Source organism: Camellia sinensis, chromosome 4 (genome assembly GCF_055761805.1).
Source record: "Camellia sinensis isolate YWXY chromosome 4, ASM5576180v1, whole genome shotgun sequence".
In the NCBI taxonomy this organism is placed as follows: Eukaryota; Viridiplantae; Streptophyta; class Magnoliopsida; order Ericales; family Theaceae; genus Camellia; species Camellia sinensis.
Window position 1 is genome coordinate 224,859,165 of NC_138964.1, and position 26,660 is coordinate 224,885,824.

General features: G+C 38.0%; 3 protein-coding genes across 6 annotated transcripts; 2 read left to right on the top strand and 1 right to left on the bottom strand.

Moving 5' to 3' along the window:
- Window positions 1–674: 674 nt before the first annotated feature.
- Window positions 675–6,828, top strand: LOC114271667 (syntaxin-21). The gene is made up of 7 exons (XM_028213271.2): window positions 675–1,207; window positions 1,592–1,685; window positions 2,950–3,089; window positions 3,198–3,269; window positions 5,435–5,592; window positions 5,682–5,782; window positions 6,366–6,828. Exons 1-7 carry the CDS (start codon window positions 1,017–1,019, stop codon window positions 6,429–6,431), a joined length of 822 nt encoding a protein of 273 aa, XP_028069072.2. The 5' UTR covers window positions 675–1,016; the 3' UTR covers window positions 6,432–6,828.
- Window positions 6,829–8,616: 1,788 nt separating this feature from the next.
- Window positions 8,617–10,123, top strand: LOC114290947 (plant viral-response family protein (DUF716)). The gene has a single exon (XM_028234959.2). It carries the CDS (start codon window positions 8,987–8,989, stop codon window positions 9,920–9,922), a length of 936 nt encoding a protein of 311 aa, XP_028090760.2. The 5' UTR covers window positions 8,617–8,986; the 3' UTR covers window positions 9,923–10,123.
- A 6,947-nt stretch (window positions 10,124–17,070) lies between these two features.
- On the bottom strand, window positions 17,071–26,174 carry SNM1 (DNA repair metallo-beta-lactamase family protein). 4 transcript variants are annotated; one of them, XM_028266892.2, is made up of 11 exons: window positions 24,887–26,174; window positions 23,629–23,809; window positions 23,202–23,441; window positions 22,980–23,124; window positions 22,352–22,486; window positions 22,201–22,267; window positions 22,028–22,105; window positions 21,720–21,772; window positions 21,480–21,640; window positions 21,341–21,385; window positions 17,071–17,439 (listed from the first exon to the last, which is right to left on the bottom strand). In XM_028266892.2, exons 1-9 carry the CDS (start codon window positions 25,551–25,553, stop codon window positions 21,542–21,544), a joined length of 1,665 nt encoding a protein of 554 aa, XP_028122693.2. In that variant the 5' UTR covers window positions 25,554–26,174; the 3' UTR covers window positions 17,071–17,439; window positions 21,341–21,385; window positions 21,480–21,541. The 4 variants fall into 4 exon arrangements, with proteins under 4 accessions (XP_028122693.2, XP_028122697.2, XP_082723857.1 ...); XM_028266896.2 differs by having other exon boundaries at window positions 21,335–21,385; XM_082867731.1 differs by having other exon boundaries at window positions 20,963–21,385.
- Between the last annotated feature and the right edge of the window lie 486 nt (window positions 26,175–26,660).

Genomic DNA, 26,660 nt, shown 5'->3' on the forward strand with positions numbered 1-26,660 from the left:
GGGCCGTGGGCGGGTTTCGAGCAACCACGAGGCGCGAGCTAATTTTACACTCCTATCAATATGAATGTTAACATGTCAATGTGAATATTCACATTGTCAACGGGCCGGACCGGACCCTCCCCGGGCCACGGGCGGGCTTTTGGCCGCCCATGGGCCGCGGGCCAATTTTATACTCTTATCAATGTGAATGTTAACATGTCAATGTGAATATTCACATTGTCAATGGGTCGGATCGGGCCCGCCCGGGCCGCCCATGTGCCGCGAGCGGGTTTCGCGCCGCCACGGGACGCGGGCCAATTTTACACTCCTATTAATGTGAATGTTAATATGTCAATGTGAATATTCACATTGTCAACGGGCCGGGCCCGCCCCGGCTCGTGGGCGGGTTTCGGGTCGCCCACGGGCCAATTTTACATTCCTACCAATGTGAATTTTAAAATTTGAATATTTACATCATTAAATTGCTAATCATTCAAAAAATATTTATAAAGGTATCAAAATTGAATATAAGGGCATAAGTGTCCAAGAAAATAGTGTAAATCAAGAAAATGGACTTTATGGAATAAAACTATACATACATAGGACTAAATGGGTTAAAAAATTCCTTCATGAACTTCTTGGATTAAAACACTTCTAAATTGGACTTATCAATAAAAATCCCTGAAAAGAAATTCCATTTTGTATCCCATCCGCAGTTGACACTTGCCACGTCTTCATCGCTGCCAACCAGTGGTGCATTCTCTCTCTCTCTCTCTCTCGCCCGATCTAAAGTAGGCACTCTCAGTGGAACTAGGAAGTGAGACCCCAGAACGATAGAAGAGAAGCTTATTTGTTGTTGTTGCTCTAATTTGGAGCGATAGAAGAGAAGCTTATTTGTTGTTGTTGCTCTAATTTGGAGACATAAGAGTCGCAGCACTTGAGAGAGAGAGAGAGAGAGAGAGTTTTACAGAGACTTGTCCAACACAACACAACACAACACAACAGCCCCCCACATTCGAAAATCAAATCCGACAAAAATGAGTTTTCAAGATCTCCAGAATGGCGCCAAAGCCTCGTCCTCGTCCTCAGCTGGTCGAATGGCTTCTCAGAATCCTTCACAAGCAGTGGCCGCTGGCATATTCCAGATCAACACCGCCGTTGCCGGATTCCGTAGACTTGTCGATGCTATCGGCACCCTCAAGGATACTCCCGATCACCGTCAGAAGCTGTTAGTTTTCTCTCTCCCTCCTTCCTCATTGGTTAACTTAAAAGACTAGATAGATATATCCTTCAAGGAAAGGGGAAAACAAAAATTACACAACAGATAGTCCCAATCCTAGACCATCATGATCATGGGTTTTTGAAAAACAACACTTTCTTTCTATGATCCACCCAAACCTCTCTCTCTCTCTCTCTCTCTCTCTCTCTCTCTCTCTCACACACACACACACACACACACACACACACACACACAATGACTGATTGATCCGTCTAGTAACACTTTGGCAATATTTTAACTTTCACTACTTTTGGTATTATGGTTTTTGCTTTCTTTTTCTTCTAGATGAAATAAAAATTAATTCAATGGTGTGTGTGTGTGGTGATGGGGCAGGCACAATACAAGGCAACGGATAATGTTGTTGGTGAAGGAAACTTCTGCTAAGCTCAAATCCCTCAGCGACTCTGACCACGCTACCAATGTCGATGTAAATTTATCAGCCTCCCCTCCCTCACATTGTCTTCTCCATGCTTTCTTTACTATTCTACCTATTTACTCCTTTTTTAAGTAATATCTGCATATTTGTTCTGCTTGTCATCGTCGGCATTAACCACAAATTGAATTGGTAAGATTGTGTTTTATGATTGATGATGCCCTTTTAGCATTTAAAATGAGTGACTTTGTGAAATTGGTTTTGTCTTATCAACCTATGTACTTAGCCGGAGGCAGGCAGGCAGGCAGGCCGTTGTCAGGCAGGCTGTAGTTTACCTCTTATGTTAATTTAGTCATTGTAGTTCCAATTGCAACAATTTAATCCTTTAATTTTATATTTTGTGTTTGATTGGCCTAATTAATAACAACTATTAGGACCTTTGACAGAAAATGACCGCATCCTCTCAACATGCCCATTTTAAAATGAGAAAACAAACAAAAATCAATTACACCGGTCATTCCTGTGGTTTACAATGTATTAATTTGGTTTGTGTAGTTTATTTGTAGAAAGTAACAAATTTGCCCCAATAAAAATTTTGAAAATAGTTCGAATTGAAAATAATTATGAGGATTTTTTTACAAAAATAATTAGCACGTGCAGCTCATGTGACCAATCTAGAGGGGTATAACAGAGATAATGGTAGCACTCATTACTAGGCATACTCAAAGAGAGAGAGAAAGATGGCACAGAGTTGTGTGAGGGTTGTCATATTAGAGTAAGAAAGGATAGAAGATGGGGAGAAAAAAAGGGATACAAGGAAGGAATAAATGAGAGAAAGAGAGGTGGTTGTAGTGGTGCTCACCGTTGTTGTGATCAACCAAAGTAAGAGAGGTTAGTCAGTGGTAGGTCTTGGATGAAAAAATGTATTGATTTCTCTATTATGCCTCTCCAGAGAAGCCACTCCCTTCCTTCTAGCCATCCTTCTCCCTCCAATGACCACCCCTCTCTAGCAACTCACCAAACATGTTTTCTTGTTCTTTAAAAAATGGGTGTATCTAACATGTAATTTGTCTTTGTTTTTGGAAAAAACAAAACAAAAACATGTTTCCTATTTTATGTTAATTGGAAGCTTTACCAAACGCGACCTTAGTGTACTAATTTTCTGTACATGATTGTTGTTATGGAATGAAATGAATTGGAATGACTGTCAGGATGTTTTGTATGAAAGATCTAACCAGTTCAAGTTGAATATTCTAAGTTGTCAGTAGTGCCTAAATCTATTGTAAGGATAACAAAATTGTTTGGGTGAATTCTTCAGCCAAGTAAGAGAATAGAAGATGCTAAGCTTGCAAGAGATTTTCAAACTACCTTGCAAGAATTCCAGAAAATTCAACAGCTCGCCTCTGAGCGCGAGTCTACATACTCACCCTTTGCCCAACCATCTACTATGAGCACAACGTATGCAATCACATGCTTTTCTTTTATAATCCTCAACTTCTGTTTCCTAAGTTTATAATCTTGTTAATATTACCAGTAATTCTTACAGAGTTGTGCAATTGGATGCAGCACTAGCTCAGTTGAATATCCAGCACCTACAATGGACCAGGAGAACCAGCCATTTCTCATGGAACAGAAAAGGTGGGCACGTTAAATATTAGAGTGACTTTTATAGTATTTTTATCATATTCAATTTTCTTGTTAACAAAAATTTGTCGTCGTTTCATCTCTGCAGTAGACTACATATACTGGTGGAATGCTGTTTCAACATTTTGTAGTATTGTTGTTAAAATGAGTTGAATTGTGAGGAATTGAGTCTTCATGTGTCAGCACCTTTCAGGGCATCATTCTCTAACTGGAGGATTGGGGTACCTTGTTTTTGCTTTGAAGTTTTTTTTATTGTCTCATTTAGGAAATTAGGATGAATTGGATAGTTGGATATACAAAGCCTATTGCTGGCTAAAAAGAGCTGTAGATCACCTGTAAAGATCCTCCAGATGATTGGGGAGTAATTGGTAACTGCTGACCTATGTTATATGAACTTTTCTAAATTAGTGAAGCATATGTGTTGTTGGACACTCGACACTAGAGCTAAGGTATGAGATATGTGTCTATCATGCTTAGTTGGACATGCACCCATCAATTATGCTTAAGCAGTTGGGCTAATTATATAGGTATACTATTGTTCTATGTTAGTTTGAAAATACCATTTTACCCTAAAAAATAAAAGAAGTATTTAAGGAAAATGAATTCTATGATTCTAGCCATTTCCTTGTGCCTTAGACATGAGAATAGGATGAATCTTACGCTTAACCACATACCTGCACCCAACATTCGCTCAGGGTCCATGTAACATAGCTTTTAACCTTCTATGCCTTAGAAAATGATATAGGCACAATAATGGGTTGCTGGTGACTGACCTCTAAAATTTGATGACAACTTGTAGATTATTTAACCAACTTTGGGTGTTGACATTGTCCCAATACACAAAGTAACTATGAAAACATTGAGTGGGAACCACGCAAGAAAAGACGAACATAGTGATTCTGTTTTCAAATTTTTGGAGGGGAATAAGTCTGTTTGTTGTTTTCAAGTCTAACTTCTGGAACAGAGCCAATTCCAATGCTAGTGAAAACACTGAGTGGGAACCAACTTTGGGTGTTGACATTGTCCCAATACACAAAGTAACTATGAAAACATTGAGTGGGAACCACGCAAGAAAAGATGAACATAGTGATTCTGTTTTCAAATTTTTGGAGGGGAATAAGTCTGTTTGTTGTTTTCAAGTCTAACTTCTGGAATAGAGCCAATTCCAAGGCTAGTGAAAGGATGAGGGTTAATTAAATATACAATTACAATCAATTCCTTGTCCAAGATCAAAATGAATCTTGAGGATTAACAGTATTATGCTGTAAATTTCCTTCAAAGCGATTTGGCACCTCATTGAATAACTGCAGATTTTCCTCATCTGCAAGTGATGGGAAGCAATGTGCTGATTTTTAGCTAATGCACCTTTATCAGATGGGAATCCAATGTCTCCATATCTAAACCTTCTTTATGCTGATCTTATGGGTGTTTGCTTTCCTTGGAGCTGGGCTCAAATTCCTGCCTGACTCGTGTTTACTGGACAAGAGAAAGGAAGAAAGCACTCTAGTATCAGAAATTTCCTCTAGTCTTTGCTAACAGCTCTTCTACATGTTGTTGCAATAAATTTTGGCTTGAAAGGTTGACAATGGTGTGAATAGGAAATTGAAAGAACAAGAGAATAGCTCGAGAAGTTCCATTTTTCAGTCTGTGAGCAACTACATACGTGGACAGGGATAATTTTGAGAGCTTTCCTTCTATAATAAAAATGAAAATTACAATATTGAATCCAATCTTGGTAAAATCTTTCAAGATAATGAAACTCTACAATTATCTGAAAGGTTATGGATTATCTAATACACTTTCCAATGAGGATTCTTGGAGTTCAACCTAGGAGACTGTGATGCATGTTTGTACATGCCCATCAGGGGAAGAATTATTACTCTGTTAGTGGTTACAAATGGCTTATGAGCCTGACCGTGTTGATTGTGTTGTTTCTATGCATTTTGCATCCCAATTAAGCAAATATGTATTTTCTGTTCCAAAATGTATATTTGCTCTTTCAAGACTTGCATGTGTAGATATCTAAGGGTCTCTTAGTTGGATTGGACACCTAATAAGTATTTGGATATCACCACACACTGGTTTCTCATTATTTGTTTAGGAGAAGCTTGATAGAACCTTTGTCCACAACAAATATCCTTGATGTCAAAAATATGCAGGCAAGAGTTATTACTGCTGGGAAATGAAATTGCATTCAATGAGGCCATCATGGAGGAAAGGGATCAGGGTATTATAGACATACAAGATCAAATTGGTCAAGCAAATGAAATATTTAAGGACTTAGCTGTTCTAGTTCATGAGCAGGGTGTTGTTATTGGTAAGATATGAAATACCCACAAGAATGCATTCCAGTTCTCTTTCTTGTGCTTTTATTTTGCCTTTTTGAAAATCGTTTCATTTTAACAGATGACATTCACTCAAACATTGAGGCTTCCTCTGCTGCATCAACCCAGGCTAGAGTACAGCTATCTAAAGCTTCCAAAACTGTCAAATCTAAATGTTCGTGGGTGAGTAATATTATACTTGCACTCATTTAAGCTTATACATGAAATATTTATTACTTACTACCCACGGATGCAGTGTGTTGGTTTTTATAATTAAAACAAACAAATTGATAGCCCAAAAAAGTGGATGAAATATCATGCTTTTATTTCTGAAGATAGAATCCTACAATGGCGCAAGATATGTTGGTTGTTTATGTGAAAGTATTTCTCAGTGAGAAATGATCAAGTTATATGTAAAAGTGGGATGCTTATATAAAAAAGGATAAATAAAGCCAAAGACCACTGATAAGGAGAGAAATGGTGGAACCAAATTATAAACACAGATTTTTGATCTTGTACTACAATTGATGTATCTGGGAGTGGAAAATTTGGTGTTCATATGTGTGACTCTTTAGGTTGGTTGGTTATTCCTGTTTTTGTTTTTAAATAATCAACTAAGAATAAGAAGACAGAATGCCTGATAATACTAATGGCAAATTGTTTGGTTAATTTCTCAAATGATTTTAGTTCACTTTTTATTCTCTATCATATTTATGTTAAAATTTTTGTATTTCATTTTGATTATGTTGTACCTTTGTAATAACAGTGTTGGTGGGTGCTGGCAATTTTCGTAGTGGTGTTGGTGATCGTGTTCATTGTCTTTATCATATAGCATGCGAGTACAAGTCTGCAGCTGTAGTGTGAGATTTGTAGATGAAACGTGTAGTGGTGCCTATCCTTTCTAATTGGTATCCGTGTGTTGAATCTTCATGTTCTCTGTTGAAAAGAGAAATTAAAAATAAAACCGGAAAAGAGGGGAAAAGTGTGATGGATTTTAATTTATTTTAAGAAACATGTGTTGGAGTGGATGTTTTCTTTTTGCAGAGCCGGCCCTTTGCCGTGCTGTCCTGAGCATGAACAAATAGTGCATCTGATGTATATTTTATGTTTGTTTTGGGTTTGATTGTCATAATTGGTGTGATTGGAACCAGCTCCTATTGTTCTCCGATTTGCGATTTGTGATTTGTGATTTGTGCTTTATGAAGAGAATGTATTGCTTAGACTGCCAATGTATTTATATTGTTTGTAAGATTTGTGCTCCTTAGTCTATTGTTCTCGGCCAATTGTGTGGTTACACCCCTCTCCCTCTTTAAAAATATGTGTACATGTTTTTAGTTGTCTCAAAATAGACGTGGTTATGAATCAAAGTGTTGTTATGACTTACAGTAGAGATCTAATCAAGTGAAGTCAGTCTATTTTCTAAATCAATGTGGAACCAACTTTGGTAATGAGAATAAGTGGTGTTTGATTATGAGATAAAAGTAATATGAATAAAAATAAAAAAATTCAGTGTTGGTTATAGTTTAAGGGGTTATGAATATTAATGTGGATTTGTCTATTTAGATTCAATGACCAAAAGTTTGGATTCATCCATTTATATTCAACTACGTTTATTTTTTGAGAAAGAACAGCTAGAGATTTGGATGTACATGGTATGATCTTTTTGGAGTGTATAGTAAATCTTTTTCATTGTTCTCAGATTTTTTTTTTTTTTTTGTTCTTTTTTTCTTTTTTTCTTTTTTGGCAGAACAAAATTATAGTTCAGCGTCTAGACTATGTTGATCCCACATCATCGTAATTTAAGCCCACTACAAATTTGAAAAATATCAAATAAATTTTACTTTTTTAATGAAATTTCTATTGAGTTCTATTAAATCTCACCTTTTCTTTTCTTTTCTTTTCTTTTCCTTTCTTTTTTATGTTACTCCAGATCCCACTTTGATGTTTTGATCCAAATAGACTTAGCCTCCGTTTGGGAAGTGGGTTGGCTTTTTGATTTTTTGGCTATTTTAGCATGGACTATTTTAGCCTGGTTTGAGAAGGGTTTTTTGACTTTTTAACTTTTTAGCTTTTTTGACTTTTTTTGTGAGAGAGGATTGTAATAATTATGGGTTGGATTTGATGTTTTGTTTTTTGTGGTTAAAATAGTCTATTTTGTTTTTTATGGCTATTTTAGCCAAAAAAAGCCTGATTTTTTTCTTCCCAAATGGAGCCTTAGATAACAGGTGGCAATATCAACTATTACACCTATAATTAAGTGGTGTTTTGACAAATTGGTAAAAAATTAATTTTTTTTGATTTTTTTACAAAAAATTAAATTTTTTTAAATAAAAAAATTGACTTTTTTAACTAAAAAAATTAAAAAATTAAAAAGTTGATTTTTTTAACCTCCTTCCAAAGTACCTTTATGATTATTTAGAGAGATTAAAAGTGGGATAGAATTGCGAATCCCTATATATGGAGGAATTATTCCATCCAAACAGCCTATAGTTGCTTTTATAGGATATTTTCTCAAATGTGTTATTTTTTAGGTACACAAAAACTACTTAAGCTTCTTTTGACAATTAAATTAAAAGTTAATTTATTAATTTTTTTAAATTTTTTAGATCATATTTTCTTTTTATTTTTTATACGCTTTTATAAGAAAATGTCAAAAAATAAATAAATAAATAAAAAATTAACCTGTTTTCTAAAATAAGTCTCGTGATGGAGTGGGCAAGTCACATAATTATTTTTCTAATATATATTTCATTAACAAAAATGAATGCTATGACTTTGGTTAAATTAAGTTATGAAATGTCAAAGGATGACCTAAGCTTTAATTTGAGTATTAAAATTGAAAATTTTAAACATCAATTAGTATATGAATATATGTTATAATATTATTATTTTAAAATAATACAACTCATTCATTATATAAATTATAAAATTTAAAATTTTTAAAATTATGTTATATTATATAGTCGTTAATAGATTAATTAATATATTAATTAATTTCCATAACGTTATTCATTTTCATCTGAGATGGGCCCTTTCTAATGATTTTGGTTTTTTGGGTTTTTTATTTATTATTTTTAGATTGATTTATATTATAATGATTTTGGTTTGGTTTGGTTTGGTTTGGTCTTGCCTTGGAGTTCCACACTCTGAATTCCGCCATTGTTGCATCATCCTCCTAGTATAATCAACGACGACGATGTTGCAAATCTCATCCTCCTCCTCCACCTCCTCCTCAACTTGGAACTAGAACCAACACCACTGCCACAGCACCCTTCGATCAACCTGTGTCTGTCTGTCTGTCTGTCTGTCTGAGAAGAAGAAAAACGGGAGGGGAAATAAAAAGAAGAAGAAGAAGAAGAGAGAAGTAGTTGTAATTTTGTGGTAGAAATGGCTGCCCTAATCTATCAGATATTCTCATCGTCAGCTCTGATATCCATGGGACTGTACCATCTCATTTCCACCACCAGGAACCACATCAAATCCCCTCGCGACTACTTCGCCAAACCCTACCATCCCTTGTCAGCCTCATCCTCATCCTCATCCTCATCCTCATCTCGTCTCAAGCACCTCCAGCTTTACCTTGTCATCATCTGCCTCCTCATCGCCTTCGTCCACCAAACCCTAATCTCCACGGACTCCGACCCACTCCTCAAGGGCCGCACCCCCGTCCACCGCTTCACCTCCCTCCAGTCCGCCGGCGTCCTCTTCCTCTTCCTCATCCTCTCCCTCTCTCTCCTTATCTCCGACTCCACCTCCCTCCTCCCCTTCCCCCCCGATCTCTTCTTCGGCCTCGCCTCCGCCATCTTCTTCCTCCAATACTCCATCTCCTCCACCGCCGCCTCCCTCCAGACCTCCGATCTCCAGGCCAAGTGCGACTCCGTCTCCGCCCGCATCTCCGCCCTCTCCGCCCTCCTCTGCCTCTCCCTCGCCTGCCACCCCAGGCTCTTCGTCGCCGACCTCGCCCTTGGGGCTTCCCTCTGCCTTCAGGGACTCTGGGTGCTTCAGACCGGCCTCTCTCTCTACGTCGATGCCTTCATACCTGAAGGATGCCACAAGCTTCTCGACGTTGTCCGCGGCGTCGACGGTTCCACCAAGTGCGATTTGGACGACTCCAAGCTCAGGGCCGTCGCAATCCTCGATCTGATGTTTGTCATCCACGTCGTCTTCGTTGTCCTCGTTGTCATGCTCACTTATGCTGTCGTTGCCAAGACTGTTGGAATCAGGAGGTTTGGATCTTACGAGGCCTTGCCTACTGTGGCTTCTGCTGCTGCCGCCGACTCCAATCACATCCAGATGAAGGCTATGACGGGGACCCAGGCCTGATCTCTCTCTTTCCTTTGTATTCTTTGGATCATTTTTTTTTTTTTTTTTTTTAACTATTTCCTTTTTTCTAATTTTGTTACTCAGTGTTCTGTTCTGTGGTAATGCTTTGAAGAACTTCTTGTCCCTATTTTTGTTGTTCACAACATTTGTAACCTCTTAGCATTTTCAAGGGATTTTAGTGTATACAAAAACAATTTACTCTTTTTTCTTGTTTGGCTTACTTGGCTGGCTCCTCAATCCCCTGCGTTTTCTTGTTTCCTGCCAAACGAGATTTTTTTGCTCACGCTGTCTGCTGAATGTAAGTATTCTTTGCCTCGGTTAGATGTGCTTGAACCCTTGTTGTATTGTGGAATTATCTTCATTTCTTTCTTACAACTGGAAGTTTAATAGATTTTCTGGGTTTTAGCATCCTTGATAGCTCGCTCATAAGTTGCATTCGTTCTCTTGGATTGATACTGCATCATTTAATACCAAACGTGTTTCATTGAAATTCTCTTATCCAGTAGGGTGTTTTATTAAAAAACACTACATCTTATTGGTTTGTTGAGTAATGTGCAATGGGAGGTGATGTTATATCAAATGTGTTTTTGGCCTTTAGGTTGCACTACGATTTTGGGCTTTTTAAACAAATAGATTCAGGCTTAAGCACTGAGGGATTATAGCTTAGATGTCAGGCACAGATGCATTGAGAGGTTTATGGGTGTGGATTTGAAATTACAATTAACATGGTGAAGGAAGTGATTTAAAACCCTTGCCACGAAAGATTCTAGATGTATGAGGACAGGATCCTAGATAGATCTCCCCTACCTGCTTTATTAACCGCCTTAGATCTCCTAATTTAACTTCAATAGTCAATCCTCCTACCTAATATTTTGAAATCTAAACCCCAAATCCTTTCATGTCAAATTCACCCACCCAAATGTAACCTTATTACCTTTGTGGTGATACATTAGCTTTTGTTTGATACATTTTTTACCCTTTAAAAAGTAGTTGGAGGTGGAGGCTGGATTTGATACATGTTTGCTTTGTGGTTAGAGTGGAAGTGTTGAGTTGTAAACTTCATCCTCATTTGGATAATCGTTTCCTATTGTGTTGAACTGTTGTGTTAGGTAGAAAATTGGCAGCCATAAATACCTATGTATAAATGCCAGGATAAGGTTGTGTTGGAGCTTGGAGGTCCTCCATCTCTTTCCTTGGTTTTTTGATGTTATTGTAATGTTTTCTTTTCTTTTCTTTTCTTTTCTTTTGATAAGCATGTTACTGTAGTTCATTTTAGAGTGATTGGTTGACTATGAAGTTGAATGATCTTCGAAGTCCTTAATGATTAGAAAGAATAAAAAGTAAGTGAAATTACATTACATGGGTTTCAGTGGTTAATGTCCTCCCATGCATAGTCTCAATGTTTTGCACTTCCATGCATAAATGACTAAGTTTTCAGTGACAAGTCTTTAGTATCCACGCTCTAGTGCTCAACTTCTCTCTCCTTAAGTTTGCGATCAACAAAAGGTGACTGACCCACTTTCTTTTCCCTTTGTGGCTCCCCCCTTATCCCTTCCTTTCAAGTACAATTATCCTTAGGAATGCTTTTTCTAACAATGATTCATGGGTCCAATTTTGGGTCATGTGGGCTATTATCTCGTTTAGACTATGACTACTATATCTGTCAAACAATTATTATAATTATCTAAAAATCTCTAACTACTAAAACTGAGGGAGGGAGTGAGTGGGGGCGAACCATTATACCTGTCCAGCAGTATTTGGAGACTCAAACTAAACCTAAATATGATTTAATAAGCCCTAGGTGTACTCCATGTGAAATTCAAGATCTGCCTTTTTTTTTTTTTTTTTTTGTTCACATCAAACACACTCCATTTTGTTATTTTGTCAGCCAAATAGTACAGACTATTATATAATAGATCAATGGACAGCATGAAAATGGATTTGTAAATTAGTGTTCTATTTTAGGAAGTGGAAGCAAATAAAGTCAGCAAAAAGAAGAGAAACAGGTTAAGCCTTTTGTTTGATCACCATAGGTTATCATGGTTTGACCTTATGTAATTTGATTATCTCCGAATGTAATTTGCTTTACTTATTAAAAAATAAAATAAAAACTATGGAACTAAAAAGTAAAGAAAGAAAAGGGTATCTCATATGAAAATCAGCCTATCTCCCCCAAAACCTTAAATCAATTGATTGAAAGAGAGATAGGGAGAGAGGCTTCAACCTAGGAAGAATAAGGGCAACCTGTTTTTCAGTCAGTTAACTAGTCTTCAGACTCCAATGCTCCACTCCGTCACCCTGTAACTACCACACCTATACACCTTTACTTTTTTTGCTTCCCCCTTCCCCGACAGTTAACCTTAGGATTACTTTTTGTGCTGTTGATTCATGTGCCCTATTTAGCTTTTGTGTGCTAGTCCTATTTGGACATGATCAGGTGGGCATGAGTGTGAATCCCCTTTGTAAATGTGTATGAAGAAAAAATTGAACACACCAGAAAAAAAAAAAAAAAGAGTTAAAGAAAGATAGACGATAAAACTAATTCCTTTTGTTGTACATATTATTTTGTGGTGTCCTTGATGTGTCGTGTCCCGATTGTTTTGAAATTTATCATGTTTATGTATCTGTGTCATGTCACACACATGCTTCTTAGATGGAGGATATTGCCCCTTATGAACATGATTACGTGGGTGTGGGTGTGAATCCCCTTTGTAAATCCGTATGAAGGGGAAAAAATGAACATACCAAAGATAATAATAAAGACAGACAGACAGACTCGATAAAACTAATTGCTTTCATTATACAATTATTTTGCCTTGTCCAGATTGTGTCATCTCTTGATTGTTTTGAAATTATCACGTTTAAATGTATGTGTCATGTCATATCCATGTTTCTTAGATGGAGGATATTGAACAACTCAGCTTTACACTGCATTTTGTGATTAGATGTGTAATTTATAAAGAAAAGAAAAGGTGAATGCTCAACAATTCTTAGAAGAGAAGTCATTTTAAGGCTGCTTCATCCCCTTCTCTGCATTGATTTTGAGAATCAGAGCCTTAACTTGCTGTACCATTGCTGATGAGGGGGGTTTCTAGTTCGGAATACAATGTACTGTAGAGGTTTATAGAGATTGAGTGGAAAGCATATTATACTGTCAAACTCTGCGTTTTACCATCTTTGGCTAAGTGTCTCAGTTATTTGTCTAAAGACATAAATAAATGGTCCCTGTGGATCATGTTATGTTGATGCTTGTAATATTAGGCTCTCATCTGTCTGGAATTACTGTGGAAAACATTTTCAGTTATAAGACTTGTATTGTGCGTTGTGTGACTGTTGTTTTGGTTTAATGTTAATGGACCTGGTTAGTGATTTTCTTTCTTTTTGTTTCTATTGTTTGCTTTGTTTTTGTTCACGACATTAATTCTACCCTAACTAGTGGTCTCAGGGTAGGAGTTGGAAGAGAAATGGTTTACTGCTCTGTTTACCGGGAACCATATATCACAATTCTTGGGCCTTGATATATCTTGAGATTCTTGTTAGAAACTAACAAGTTGCGGAAGGTTTTGTGGCATTGATGAGGATATCCTTCAGATAATGGGACTACTTTGTGCATAACTTATAAGCTACCTATAGCTTCTTTTTCTTTTTTTAATTGTGTCAAATTGTTTAGTACAACTTCTGCTTACTGGTTATTAGGTAGAAATAGCTAAAACAACTAATTATCTGTAGATTTACTGCTGTGTGTCATTTGGCAGCTCATGGAATTGAATCTGATATTCATGACCCGCTCTGTAATGGTCTACTTATTAAAAACTCAATGTGGATAAACCTCCTCCTCACCCATTACATGAGGAGGTGCCATCATTGGTTCTTTTGGCGACTTTAAACCCGTTTCCAAGGAGGAGGAAGTCATCTTGCATTCGATTTGTCTTGCCTATTTATTTTTTTGTGTTAGTGGTGAGGCTACGGCCTATGAATGAGTTCAGAGACATAAATGAGAGAAAGATGTTTGACATTCCGAAGTTTATCACTGTAGAAAGAAATAGTAAAAAATAAGAATAAGATAACCATATTTGATTATTTGAGTATCCCTTTGCTTCTCTACGTGGATTTTCAGTTGCATCTGTTGTCCATGTATACATGGTGTCTTAGGAATCTAAAACCATGAACAATGCGGGCACATTTTGTCACGACCCCATTCCGTTCTTAATAGAATGGTGCCGTGATGGCCAGTAATCCGAGATTACCGAAGGTCAACTTTCAAAATTCACACACAATCAGAGTATTACATATAGGGCTAACATGTGCGGAAGCAATATATTTAAATCTAAATAGTCCATAAGAGCTGTGCATAGATCAAATGAAATGACATAGATCTTAGCATGGTTTTATAACTTGAGTACAAATAAAATAAAGTACATGTTACATCTTGATCAAAAGGCTTCTCAAGCCGACATACAAAATACATGAAATATAAAGTCAAGAAGCATAATCTTCGAGATGCCGACGTAACATGAATCCAAAAACATCTTGCAAAACAACACATCTCGGCGTCACCGCCTTCGTACTTGTTACCTACATATATATAAGGAGAGGGTGAGCTTGGATACTCAGTGAATGGTATAAGTAATAAAGGGGTTAAATGAATGATTCCCGAGGTCCTTGTCAAAACAATGCATATATCATAGCTTGTTCAAAACATGGAATGAATCAAGTTCATCAATCAAATCTTGGTCTTTCAAATCTTCTTGGGATGTTTAATAACATCTACATAATACATGGGGTGATGACATTCCTGACAAAACAAACCCACTCGTTCATAGACTGTCGGTGGCAAAACAAGACAAAACAAGGGAATAATCGATCCAGAATCGATTAGACAAATCCACTCGCACACCAGACCGTCAGTGGGGCCATCCATTCATAGACTGTCAATGACAAATCCACCCGTTCACAGACTGTCGGTGGGGCCATCCGTTCATAGACCATCAATGACAGATATCTCTCAAACGTGATGCTACATGGGCTTAAAGTCCCCTAGCATGGGAGGACTTTTCAAGAATGTCATCAAAACAAGATAATGCTTGATACAAAAACTAGGGATAATCATTCATGCTTGACAAATACTTTCAAAACAAAGCAAAGCAAAGCCTTTATCAAAGCGTATAACATAGCTTTATTAAAAATACCACTCACATAGTTCTTGGGACGTCGGGATCAAGGGAAAGGTCCAAGTCCTACAAACACATGACAAAGTCTATTGAATGTACTCTTAAAAACAAGCTTTACATGAATGCAAATGATCTAGGGAAAACATGCTGGAAGTTAAAACACTGTTTTTCATCTAGGGAAAACATGTTGGATTCTTCTAGGGAAAACATGCTGGATTCTTCTAGGGAAAACATGTTGGGTACCAACCAGGTCCTGGAATGGATGCACAGAGATGATCTAGACTAAAATGACCTAGCTGGGTGAACTCAGGAGGTCTTGGCCGAGGTCCCACACCTCTGGGCCGAGGTGTGGTTACCTAGGCTTTAGTGTGCAGCTGCCTGCCGAGGTGTTACAAGGTGCCAGCAAGGGTGTACCATGGTCGGCCTAGGTGTGCAGTGGTTAGCCTAGGTGTGCAGAGGTTGGCCTAGGTGTGCATGCAAGATAAACTAACGTGCAAGTGATCATGCAAGGGAGGCCAAGGTGAGATACGATGCTTGGCCTAGATGTGTGATCTAGGCAAGAGTGGTCTCGGTGATCACACCTAGGGAAATGAAGCCTGGAAATCTGGGTTTCCTCCTTGAAGAACATGAAGAACATGAATGTTAAAATCATAACTTGTTATTACAAGATTTGGGATTTCATGCTATGAGTTCGAAAACATGGAACTTGGTACCCATACTTGAAGATCATATGAAAACAAACACGAAAACATGGATCTTGATACAAACTTTCGGATCAAAACATGGCTTTTCCTCAAGAATACATGAACATCACTTTCTCTTTCTAAAACCGAACTTCAAAGCAATGCATGGCTCATGAAACATGCTAGATCATGTAATGTAGCTAGATGAACAATAAGAACAACAAGAGTAGACCAAGAATCTAACCTTAAAACACGGATCTAACGGTTCAAGGTGTGAAGATCAAGCTTGGAAATCTACCTCTCTCTAGAATTCCTCTTCCTCTTCCTCTTCCTCTTCCTAGAGCTTCTCTCTCTTCTAAGACAAGGATATAGCAAATGATATGTTTTTCTCTCTCTGCCGGCTGATTTAACCCTCTGCAGGGACACGTGGCACTACCGGATTGATTCTCCTCAAAAAGGTGATTGAAAGAAGACAAATGTATGACAAAGTGTGTACAACAAGCTAGATGACATGGGTACTTTGGCAGGTAATGATCTTGGCTAAGGACATAGGCTTCGGCAAGTAAGGTCTCAATGATCTCGGCTAGGAATGATAACACTTGGCCAAGCTGTGACACACCTCGGCCTAGATGTGCCACACCTCGGTTTAGGTCATTCTAGTCCCGGAACAAGATCACTAAGTGCAAGGATCAAGGATCTCGGACGCCTAGGTGATAACATCTCGGCCAATATGCCTAGGTGATGGTGGAGGTCAACCAAAGTGGTTCCAAGATGGTCCAAGGTGTAAGAGGTTCAAAGGTGTGACCTAGGCTTAACATGACCTAGGCTTGAGACAGTAAGGAAGGAACAAAGCATGCACACAACACTTAGACAAAACATGATAGCATCAAGACAAGACAAGAATCTTTACCTAGGCAAAACAAGTCTAAGTCTACAAATGCAAGCTTAAAAAGACAAAATCATGAAAATGCACATAAACATGACTAAGACATGAATGTGGGTTATTACACATTTTTTGTTTGACTTCTCATTTCAACAACCAAACTACAGGTGTAGTAGCACAGGTCAATTTTATGGCATTCTATAAAGCATTTCTATTTTAGATTATTATTATTTTTTCCCTTGCCGGGTTCATAAAGCAAATCACGTCATACAGAGATGCCGATCTCTGAATGTAAGAGAAGATTACAGATAGAAGCACAATGTATGCATGTGTGAAAAGATTAGTGCTAACCCAAATAACCAATCTTGCAACAACAATTTTCTTGGCAACAGTGAGTAAATGGACAACTACTGGATCAAAGTGAGTAAATAATCAAAAAGGTGTTAAAAAAATTGAGTAGGCCAAAAGATCAATGCGGATAAGTAAAACACATCTATCTACATACTAAAGAATCAAAGCATCTCAGCAAAAGGTGGTTTTACATCGGTTTTCTCCACTCAACCAAGTCAATTAGGCCTATAAAATTGATTACAATGATGTTTGGAAAGCATAAACCAATGCTGCAAATGAGATTGCCCTCCATCTCTACAACCAAACAAAATTAACTATAATTTCCTTGCACAAAATGGGGCAAAAAATTGTTTCACTGCTGAGATCCACCAACTAACACATAATAGGAACATGCGCTAGTATCAGCAACATCCAGAGTAAGAAGCAAGCCTGAAAAAAACAACACACAAAAAAAAATGAAAAAATAGAACAGTAAGAGTAGAAGGGAAGGGAAAAAATAATAATAATAATAATAATGGAAACACAATGAGAATGACAGATAAATCTAAATTCGAAATGGGAGAGAATACCACAATACTATGTTTATTTAATTCAAAACTGCAGTACCATGAGTTAGTACACACTGCAGTATCATAATTATTTAATTTAGATGTTACAAACTTATACAACTGTACTATCAATTTGAAAGTGCAAATGAATTGACAAGACCAATTGAATTAACAAAAATATCAATCTCTCTGATGAGTGATCATGAAACTCAATGAAGTGTTCTACTGTATCAAATTCCAAACGACTTGGAACATTAAAAGTAATATTGCAAGAGTTCTGGATCAACTTATCATGGTTTAGTGCTGTAGAAAAATATATGTATTATTATTGATTGATGTTCTACAAGATTAATTTATTACAATTCCTATACAATCTATATATAGAAGAAAATGTGGTAGTAGGTGTAGTGGAGGTGATAGTGGGTTAGGTGAAGTGGAGTGTGTGGTGAAGTGGAAGTAGGTGAAGTGGAGTGTGTAGTGGAGTAGGTGAAGGTAAAGATGGGAAATTCTAACAGCCCCCCGCAAACTCAAGGAGGATAGAAACTAACCAACTTGAGTTTGGAGAGAGGAACAAAACAAGAAAATACATAAAAATAAAAAGGATAGGAAACACTGTATGGTCGTGTCAGACCGTTGGTGAAGACACTGTATGGGGTGTCATAACGTTGTAGAGGACACTGTATGGTGGTGTCAGACCGATGTAGAAGACAGTTTATGGGGTCATGTCGGACCGTTGTAGAAGACAGTTTATGGGGTCATGTCGGACCGTTGTAGAAGACAGTTTATGGGGTCATGTCGGACCGTTGTAGCAGACAATGTTGTGACAGTTGTGGTGACAGTTTACGGAGTCTTGCTGGACCCTTGTAGAAACTAACCGGAATCAATGTCGGGACAGTTTACAGAGTCTTGTCGGACCCTTGGAAAAGCTAACCGGAATCAAATGTCGGGACAGTTTACAGAGTCTTGTCGGACCCTTAAAAAGTCGCACCCTCAAAAGGTGTGCCCAATTTTTCAAAAAGCGTGCCATCAAAAGGCGTGCCCAAGCCATAAAAAGGCGTGCCATCAAAAGGCGTGCCCAAGTCATAAAAAGGTGTGCCTGACATGATGGCGAGGCACGTGGGCGCCTTGGCTTGCGCGCCCGTTGGTCGGCTGTCGGCAAGTGGCGCGCGATGCGCGGATCGACCCTGGCTATTTAAACCAAGGTTGAGGCAGAGGCTGAGGCAGACAAAAAACTTCTGAAAATCCTCTGAAAAAACTCTTCGTTGTGCTGAGAGAGAGTCTGAAAAACTCTTCGTTGTGCTGAGAGAGAGAGTCTGTAACACTCTGAGAGAGAGAGTCTGTAACACTCTGTTGCCTAGAAAATGGCTTCATCGTCTTCCCGCGGGCTTCTCACCCTCTTTCCCGACCTCAACGAGTCAACGAGAGAGAGAACTGGTGCGGTGGCACTGGAAACTCAACCAAGCGCCCCGGAGTTTGCTCCGTTGAACTTTCCGATGCGGTCGGTGGAGCAAAGAATGGCAGTGCAGTCAGATGTGGAGGCCAACCAGTATACTTTGAAGGCATGCGTGGAAAGCATGACGGCGGTCACAAACTTGTCGAACCGGCTGCAGAGTAGGACAAATGAGGTGCAGCAGTTAACCTCCCAGCTGGCTCTGCTCCAACGCATGTATAAGGATGCGCGAGCAGAGATAAGTGTGCTGAAAGCAGAAAATAAGGAGCTAAAGCGGAAGGCCACCGTGATGTGGCGATTTGGAGGTCCGCCATATGCTGCAGTGGAGGAGCAGGGGGGAGGCAACTTGCTTGGTAGTCTAGGAAGCACGGAGGCAACACCGGCAAGGGCCGCCCAGGACGGAGGCAAGAAGAAGAGACCGGCGGCAGAGTAGAGAAGAAAAATCCCACCTGTGGATGTGGGTGGTTTGTGTGTTGGTTGTTTTTTTTTTTTTTTTTTTTTTTTTATGTTTTGTGTAAAATGGTGATCGGGGTGGATCCCCAGCATGAATAAAAGGAGTGTGCAGTTCGGCTTCTGCCTTTCCTTTTTTTTTTTCTTTTTTTTTTTTTTTTTTTTGGTTTTAAATAAATAAATAAAATAAAGAAATAAATAAAATAAAATAAAATAAAAAGAAAGGGAAATTGGAGTCGTAGACAAAGAAGGAGAATACCCATGTAGTGGGAGAGAGAATGAGTGGGGTGAAATATTTAAGAAAAACAAGTGGTTGGGTGGAAAGGAGAAAATGATGATTATGTTTTCAGACCATCCCATGTGCCCTTTACTTTCTATCTGGTTGGACTTAGCTGGCCATTACCTCTATCTCGGTAAAAGAAGAGGGAATTAGAAGAAGCCATCGATCTGTCCCATATACGCAGGAGATTATCATTTCCCCCACTTGCTAACTGTTGACCCGAGGCTGACCATTTTAGCCCACAGACTTCTTGATGGTGTCCCCTGTAGGTTTCAAGATTACAGGCCAATGAAAGCATGCAAGGACAGAGCACCCTTGTGTGAGGCCATCAGAAGCAGACCCAGAGAGGCAGCGCAATTGGAGGAGGTGATTGAGGATGAGGATTGGTCAGTGACGCCGTGCCGCCTTGCCGGTGCTCTTCAGGAGGCGCTTCGTCACGTAGGACGCGTCCGAAGCCACCTGTTTGCCCCTGTAGACGATCGGAGACTGCGATACTGCGTTCGAAACCCTAGATAGAATGCCATCGTTGCCACTGCTGCTCGAGCTGGTGAGAGAGAGGCGCTTTCCGCCCTTATTAGACGCCATGGGAGACAGAGAGAGGTTTGTCCGAGAATAGAACAGAGAGCTATTGCTTGATCTGGAATTGTAAGTGCCCTTTTCCACCATCCATCGAGTGTGTGCGCACTGCAATAATTAATCTGTGGAAGTAAGAGATACTAAACAGGTGGATGGAGCCCGGCCTATTCCTCCGGAGGAGATTGCAGATCCAACTACAGTGGTAAAGAGAGGTCCGGCGGGCGGCCAAGGCGAGGCTGCCACCCGCCGGTGAAGCAGAATGATTAGGTTGTTAACCTTGCTCTGATACCATGTAGAAAAATATATGTATTATTATTGATTGATGTTCTACAAGATTAATTTATTACAATTCCTATACAATCTATATATAGAAGAAAATGTGGTAGTAGGTGTAGTGGAGGTGATAGTGGGTTAGGTGAAGTGGAGTGTGTGGTGAAGTGGAAGTAGGTGAAGTGGAGTGTGTAGTGGAGTAGGTGAAGGTAAAGATGGGAAATTCTAACAAGTGCATTAATTGAACATGAATTTTATTGAGTATCGGCTTAGGTCACAATTCCCTCGTTAAAGAGACTCAAGTTCGAGTCTCCTTATCTTACCTATCAAAAAATATTGTATTTAATTGGATTGATTTAGTTCCTTTTGGTGTACTACCTATGTGTCATGCGCAAGAGTATAATTGCCACTGAGAAGGTGATAGGAATTGATGTAAATCTTTTTATCAATTTCAGTAATATTCTTCTGTGGCTACATGAGTTTTAATTATTCCTCCCAAATAGTGCCATCACTTCCTTGGGGCCATCGGACTAGAAAAAAACCCTTGAATTAACTATGGTGTACTTGCAGAAAACTCCATGCCGAGAGCTTATGCACCCCTTGGGATTAGTCAGGCGTTGATCTGGATATCCCGGTGCCAATCAAAAAAAAAAAAAAGTATTCCTCCCAAATAGTGCCATCATGTTACAAACAAAAAGATTTAATTAATAAAGAGTAAACAATATAAAGGACTAATGAATTTCGTGAAACCTTTACCCTTGTGCCAATAATCATAAACTGGATAAGCCAATCTTTCCATTCCTGCATGGCAGCAGTTGAATCTCAATAGTAATATGCAGGAGAAATTCTTATATCATCTTGTGCCTGAGTCTAACAAATCACATAATGTTTTCACCTGATACACAGAGCACTCTACACAACTGAGAAGTATGAACTACAGAATTCTGGTGAGAACCGTTATCGTTTCATCCATTCTTTAAAGTAAGACTGCATCTTATCTCGATTAGCAGCATTTCCAATATTTACAGTTGGAATTATCTTGTCAGGCCTGAGAAACTGGAAAATGGATAATGACATTGACAATTATTAGTCAGGAATGGCTATCTTATCCATGAGTAAAATTTCAGAATCAAACCTGAACAAACTCTTGTAGTTCTGTGAAGCTGGAGTGCTCGCTATATGGAACTCCTGCAGAAATAGCCATGGAGCGTTGGTTGTCATTGATAACTAGGATCATCTCAAACCATCAAAAAAATCTTGAAAAAGTGGTAGCCAGGTATGGCCAAAACTAAGCTTCCAGCCTCTTGATATAGTAAAAATCAAAGTTTGCTCAATAAACCATATCACAGTGGTTCATATACAGACACTAAATATTCGTATTTGTGGAGGGTTAATGCATCAGTGCTTTGTATGTTAATATTGCTCATAAAATCCCATTCTCACCATAAATTGTGACAATGCCTCTGGAAGTGGGTTTTATTAGGTCCAAGCAATTACCAATCGTTTCAGAGTAAGTCCAACCTGAAGAAGAAGAATAAGCATTCTTCTGCAATTAATAAGAAAAACACCCATATAGATTACAATGTCAATCAGTTGCAACGGGATCTATGTCTGACCTGTTGGCCTAAATGCCAAAACTGCTGTATATTGATTCATATACGGCTTTAAGTAATGCTCTAGGGCCTTCAGAAAAAAGAAATGGTGATCATCTGATATAACATCAAAATGGTTCTACCAAAAGATCAAGCGGTCTATTTAGAACCAAACCTCGAATCTCAGAGATGACATGGGCAGTACATGGAGAGGTGTTTCATTCCCTTGTGAACACAGATTCCCAGAAAGTTCAGGCCAACCAAAAGACTGCAGAATACGCCTCCTTGTGGTGTTTGTATATATTTTAACCTACAACATTTATATGAACAGTTATAACTAGTTAAATCTTAATCCGTGTGTCTTTCAGTCTATGAAACAAACTTCACAGCATAACTATGATGCTATTTTCACATAAGGGGAAGAGAAGTTAAGCTAACAAAAGTAGATTCCTTACATGTGGTATTGACAGCCAATGAGATTGTTGTTGCATCTAATGTAAGGCATTATAACATCCATCCAGGAGTTTTAACTTATTGATGAGATTTCATTTCTGAAAACATCTTCAGCAATATTAAGATGATTGAGCAAAATAAAACCCATTAAGTTCAATATAGTTCTCAGTTTTTTATTGTAAATGGGGCATATTATGAGTCAATCATCAACATGGTTTTCAATCAGGCCAAATAATGAATTTCATTAGGTAACTACCACAAGATGAAAAGTGAGAACACACAAGAAGAAAAAAAAATTTAGTCCAGCACCAAAATAAAATGAAAAAATTAGAAAAAGTGAACAAATGTACCCCTAAAGCCTTGGAAATTGCAAGATAAACACATTCCTTCCCGATGCTATACGCCCCAACAATAACAAGGGTTTTGGGTTGCTTCCTCAGACAGTTCTGCGTGATTCTCACAACAAAACTCATAACATCTTCTTTGGAAGGGAACCTGCTTATAATCTCAAAACTTTAATACATCAATTTTTATAAGTTAGTTTACAAGATCTGATAAGAGCAGTTTCTCACCTGTACTTTGGGTTGCAGTACGTCGTGTCAAGATAAAGTGCCTTGACTCGTTGGTTTATGAGAAGGGGATAAGCATGCATAAGTTTACTGGCTCTAAAGTCTCCGGTGTGCAAATAACGTTGTCCATTTGGAAGACAAAAGTGAATAAGAGCTGCACCGGGGCAGTGATTAGCTTCTAACATTGTCACTTTGATTCCATCAATGACATGTTCAGTACCTAATTCCAAAGGACGGATGAATCTGTAGAGCACAGAAAGCAGATATCAAATTGCAGGATTAAGCAGAGCATGAGGCAAGAGGGAAGATCAATAAAAACAATAACATAGTTACAAAGTGAAATTACCAAAAAGGGGTAATCTACAAATTTTAACTGCATGTATAGTGCATATAACTAAGCAGCAATCAAACAGGACAATGAGTTCCTTACAATGGATTAACATACAGACACATTCTGAGCAGCCGAGCGGTGAGAGGGGTACAATAGATGGGGCCATGTGACCATCCCTTGGTCAAGCCACCATAATGATCAGCATGGAAGTGACTTAGGATATATGCATTGCAACCTTCAATGCAGCCATAGCGGAATGCATCTACAGTGAAGGGTGTCCCTGTTGAATAAAAGAGAGCAAAATAACAAATTTCAGGAGAAAATGCAACCAGTGACATGATTGAATGACTGGGTTTTTAATGCTGAACTGAATAGTGTTGATTTTTAATGTTGGGTGGGTGGTCGGGCCTGAAACACCAGAGAAGTCCAATAGCAAACTCGGGCGGGCATCTCCTATGGCCAATGGTTCTTGGGATGTATGTAGACTATTGTACAAGGGAAAGGGAAAATATTGTTTGAATCTATTTACAAAGCCTCCACAAATGCATTGAATTGAAAGCATAATAACAAAAACAAAATTGGGGACTTGTGTTGGCGAATCTGCATTATACTATGATTGACCCTGATGCTGAATGAATGTATTCAAAAAGGGGGCAAAAACCAGAAAAGAAATTAGAAACTTGAAGTGGTTTTCAAAACTATAACTAGTGGTGGGAGGGAGGGAGCAACAAGTGGAATAATTCCTCTTGTAGGCATGTCCTGAACCTATTCAAAGTTTTATACGGAATGAATCTTAGCTCAGATGCCAAGAAGACACATAAAAACCCTAAAATAATCAATGTGGACATGCTCAAAATTGAGAGAGAGAGAGAGTATACTGTACAGTATAGTGTGTATTGTTAGTAATGGGCGCCCATGTGGCATGACCACTTGAATTTGAATCTTATTCAAATAGGTTTTGAAATTGAATTCAAACCTATTTAGATAACCACTCAGGATACAGATATTATCTCCATCAAGTGATATGGATAGATAATAATAATACATTATATATCTGGTATATGGTACATGGTATATCGGTTATGGTTGATTTATGGTTGATTAAGAGAGAAAAAACGTATGATCTGAGTTTTACCCATATAGTGACTCTCTCCCAAAAACAACGATCAAGTCATTTGCACATTTGTGTGGGTGATATTCACTGCTGGATTGGTTTATCAATTCTGGAAGCAATTTACCCACGAGGTTCTATCATCTAATCTAAATATTTTATCCGCCGCATTTTTTATACTTTGATTTACATAGTGTATAGTAGTGGTGGGAATGTGATAAGAAAAATGAAGGGACAGAACATAACCTGGGATTTTCTTATAGAAGGGGCAAAGACGGGGACGCTGCTGCTGCTGCTGTTTGTTGGCAAATCCAGAAGAAGTATTAGTAATGCTACTAGTTTTGCTCTTCTTGTTGATGTTGATGTTGGTGTTGGTGTTGGTGTTTGATTTCATTTTGGAAATGGTGGTGGAGGAAGGGGAACCAGCAGAGAATATGGACTTGATCTTCTTATTTGGAGGAGGATGGTGATTATCATCCACAACATCATGGTTGTTGTTGTTGTTGGGGGAGCCCCACCCCCACATCTGGAAGAGATTGGTCTGTTTGAGGCGCCGCCCCAGACCCAGCATGGTGGCATTGCGATGGTTGTTGGTGGTGGGCTTGTGATTTTCCAACAAAGAAGACCAATCTGTTCCGCATCCATAGAAATCTGATGCGAAGCTACTATCTTCTTCTTCTTCCGATTCTTCAATTGATCGGATAGTATCTCTTCTGATGCTGCTATTATTCTCATCATTATTGTCGTTGTGTCGAGGAAAACCATCGTCGTCCATCAGATTCAGAAGAGATAGGGTTTCATCCTTATCACAATCACAATAATTGGAATTGGAATTGGAATTGGAATTGGAGGAGCGATCATGGTTTTCTACTCTTCCGTCGTCTGCGATCGCAGCCGCCGCCTCCTTTTCCATATTTTTCCTCCTCCGTCGTATTGTATAGCAGCATATTTTAAGGAAGGAGGATTTCAGAATTCCGACAGGACTTGGCGCCCTTTTTTTAGTATTAAAAACTACACCGACACATTTGAGGCTTTTTTTTTTTTTTTTTTTTTTTTTTTTATCTCTCCCCGGTTTTTTGTGACTCTGATGAGTTGCTGTTGAACAATAAAATTTGCAACTGTTATGAATTAGGCGTGCACAAGCCAAGCCAAGCCAAGCCACTGCCCTTGTTTTTAGGTATGTTACACGGTATATTAAACCGTAGCCACTATTTTGATTTTTTTTTTTTTAGTCTTTATGATTTTTAATTAATTTAATTTTAATTTTGGGTTAATATTTTTTTTTTTTTTTTTTTTTTGGGTTTTCCATGGGATTAATATTTTGTTTCAATTGTGAAATCCATGACATTTGTCAGTAATTTTTTTTGAAAAAAAATTGTTCGTCATTGGTGTTATCAAAAAATTATTACAGATTAATGTAACAATTTATAATTTTAATTATTAATCTGTATAAAAGTTATCACTTATTTGTATTTTTTTTTTTTTAAGTATACATTGAATTGAAATTTCTCCATTTTTAAAAATTAAAAAATGTAACGTGAGCAACATGTGTTCTATGTTTTTTGGGGCAAAATTATAAGAGAAATACTCAAAACTAACAAATTTATCACAATGATGTAACCATATATGATTAAGTGTATGACATGACACTGACTATATTTTTTTTATTGTGAATCAAATTTTTTTTAAAAAAAAAAATCTAAAGAGTTCAAATATTTTACAAATTTTAAACTTGCCAAATCAGCAACTCATTTAACAATAATAGAGGGTTTTAGATGATGAGATGGGGTGGCAAGCGATGGAGTTGAAAAAAAAATTAGTTTATTTGGTTTCATAATTCAGTGTTCATTTTTTTTTTAAATTAAAGCTTTTGTTTTTTTGTTTTTGTTGAATTTTTTTAATATTATTTTTTTAAAAAATTTAGATACACTTAACATAAATGCACTTAAAAATATAATATTTGTGAAAAATCTTTAAAAATTTCACTAAATTCCAAAAATAAAAATAAAAATTAAATTCA

What these genes read in the sequence shown, in the direction of transcription:
- LOC114271667 (XM_028213271.2), top strand. Translation starts at nt 1,017, where the DNA reads ATGAGTTTTCAAGATCTCCAGAATGGCGCCAAAGCCTCGTCCTCGTCC. An exon ending in CCATCTACTATGAGCACAAC is followed by an intron (nt 3,090 to 3,197) that starts GTATGCAATCAC and finishes AATTGGATGCAG; the next exon opens with CACTAGCTCAGTTGAATATC. An exon ending in TTTCTCATGGAACAGAAAAG is followed by an intron (nt 3,270 to 5,434) that starts GTGGGCACGTTA and finishes AAAAATATGCAG; the next exon opens with GCAAGAGTTATTACTGCTGG.
- LOC114290947 (XM_028234959.2), top strand. Translation starts at nt 8,987, where the DNA reads ATGGCTGCCCTAATCTATCAGATATTCTCATCGTCAGCTCTGATATCC.
- SNM1 (XM_028266892.2), bottom strand. Translation starts at nt 25,553, where the DNA reads ATGGAAAAGGAGGCGGCGGCTGCGATCGCAGACGACGGAAGAGTAGAA. An exon ending in TGTCTGTATGTTAATCCATT is followed by an intron (nt 23,442 to 23,628) that starts GTAAGGAACTCA and finishes TGTGCTCTACAG; the next exon opens with ATTCATCCGTCCTTTGGAAT. An exon ending in TACTGCAACCCAAAGTACAG is followed by an intron (nt 23,125 to 23,201) that starts GTGAGAAACTGC and finishes GATTATAAGCAG; the next exon opens with GTTCCCTTCCAAAGAAGATG.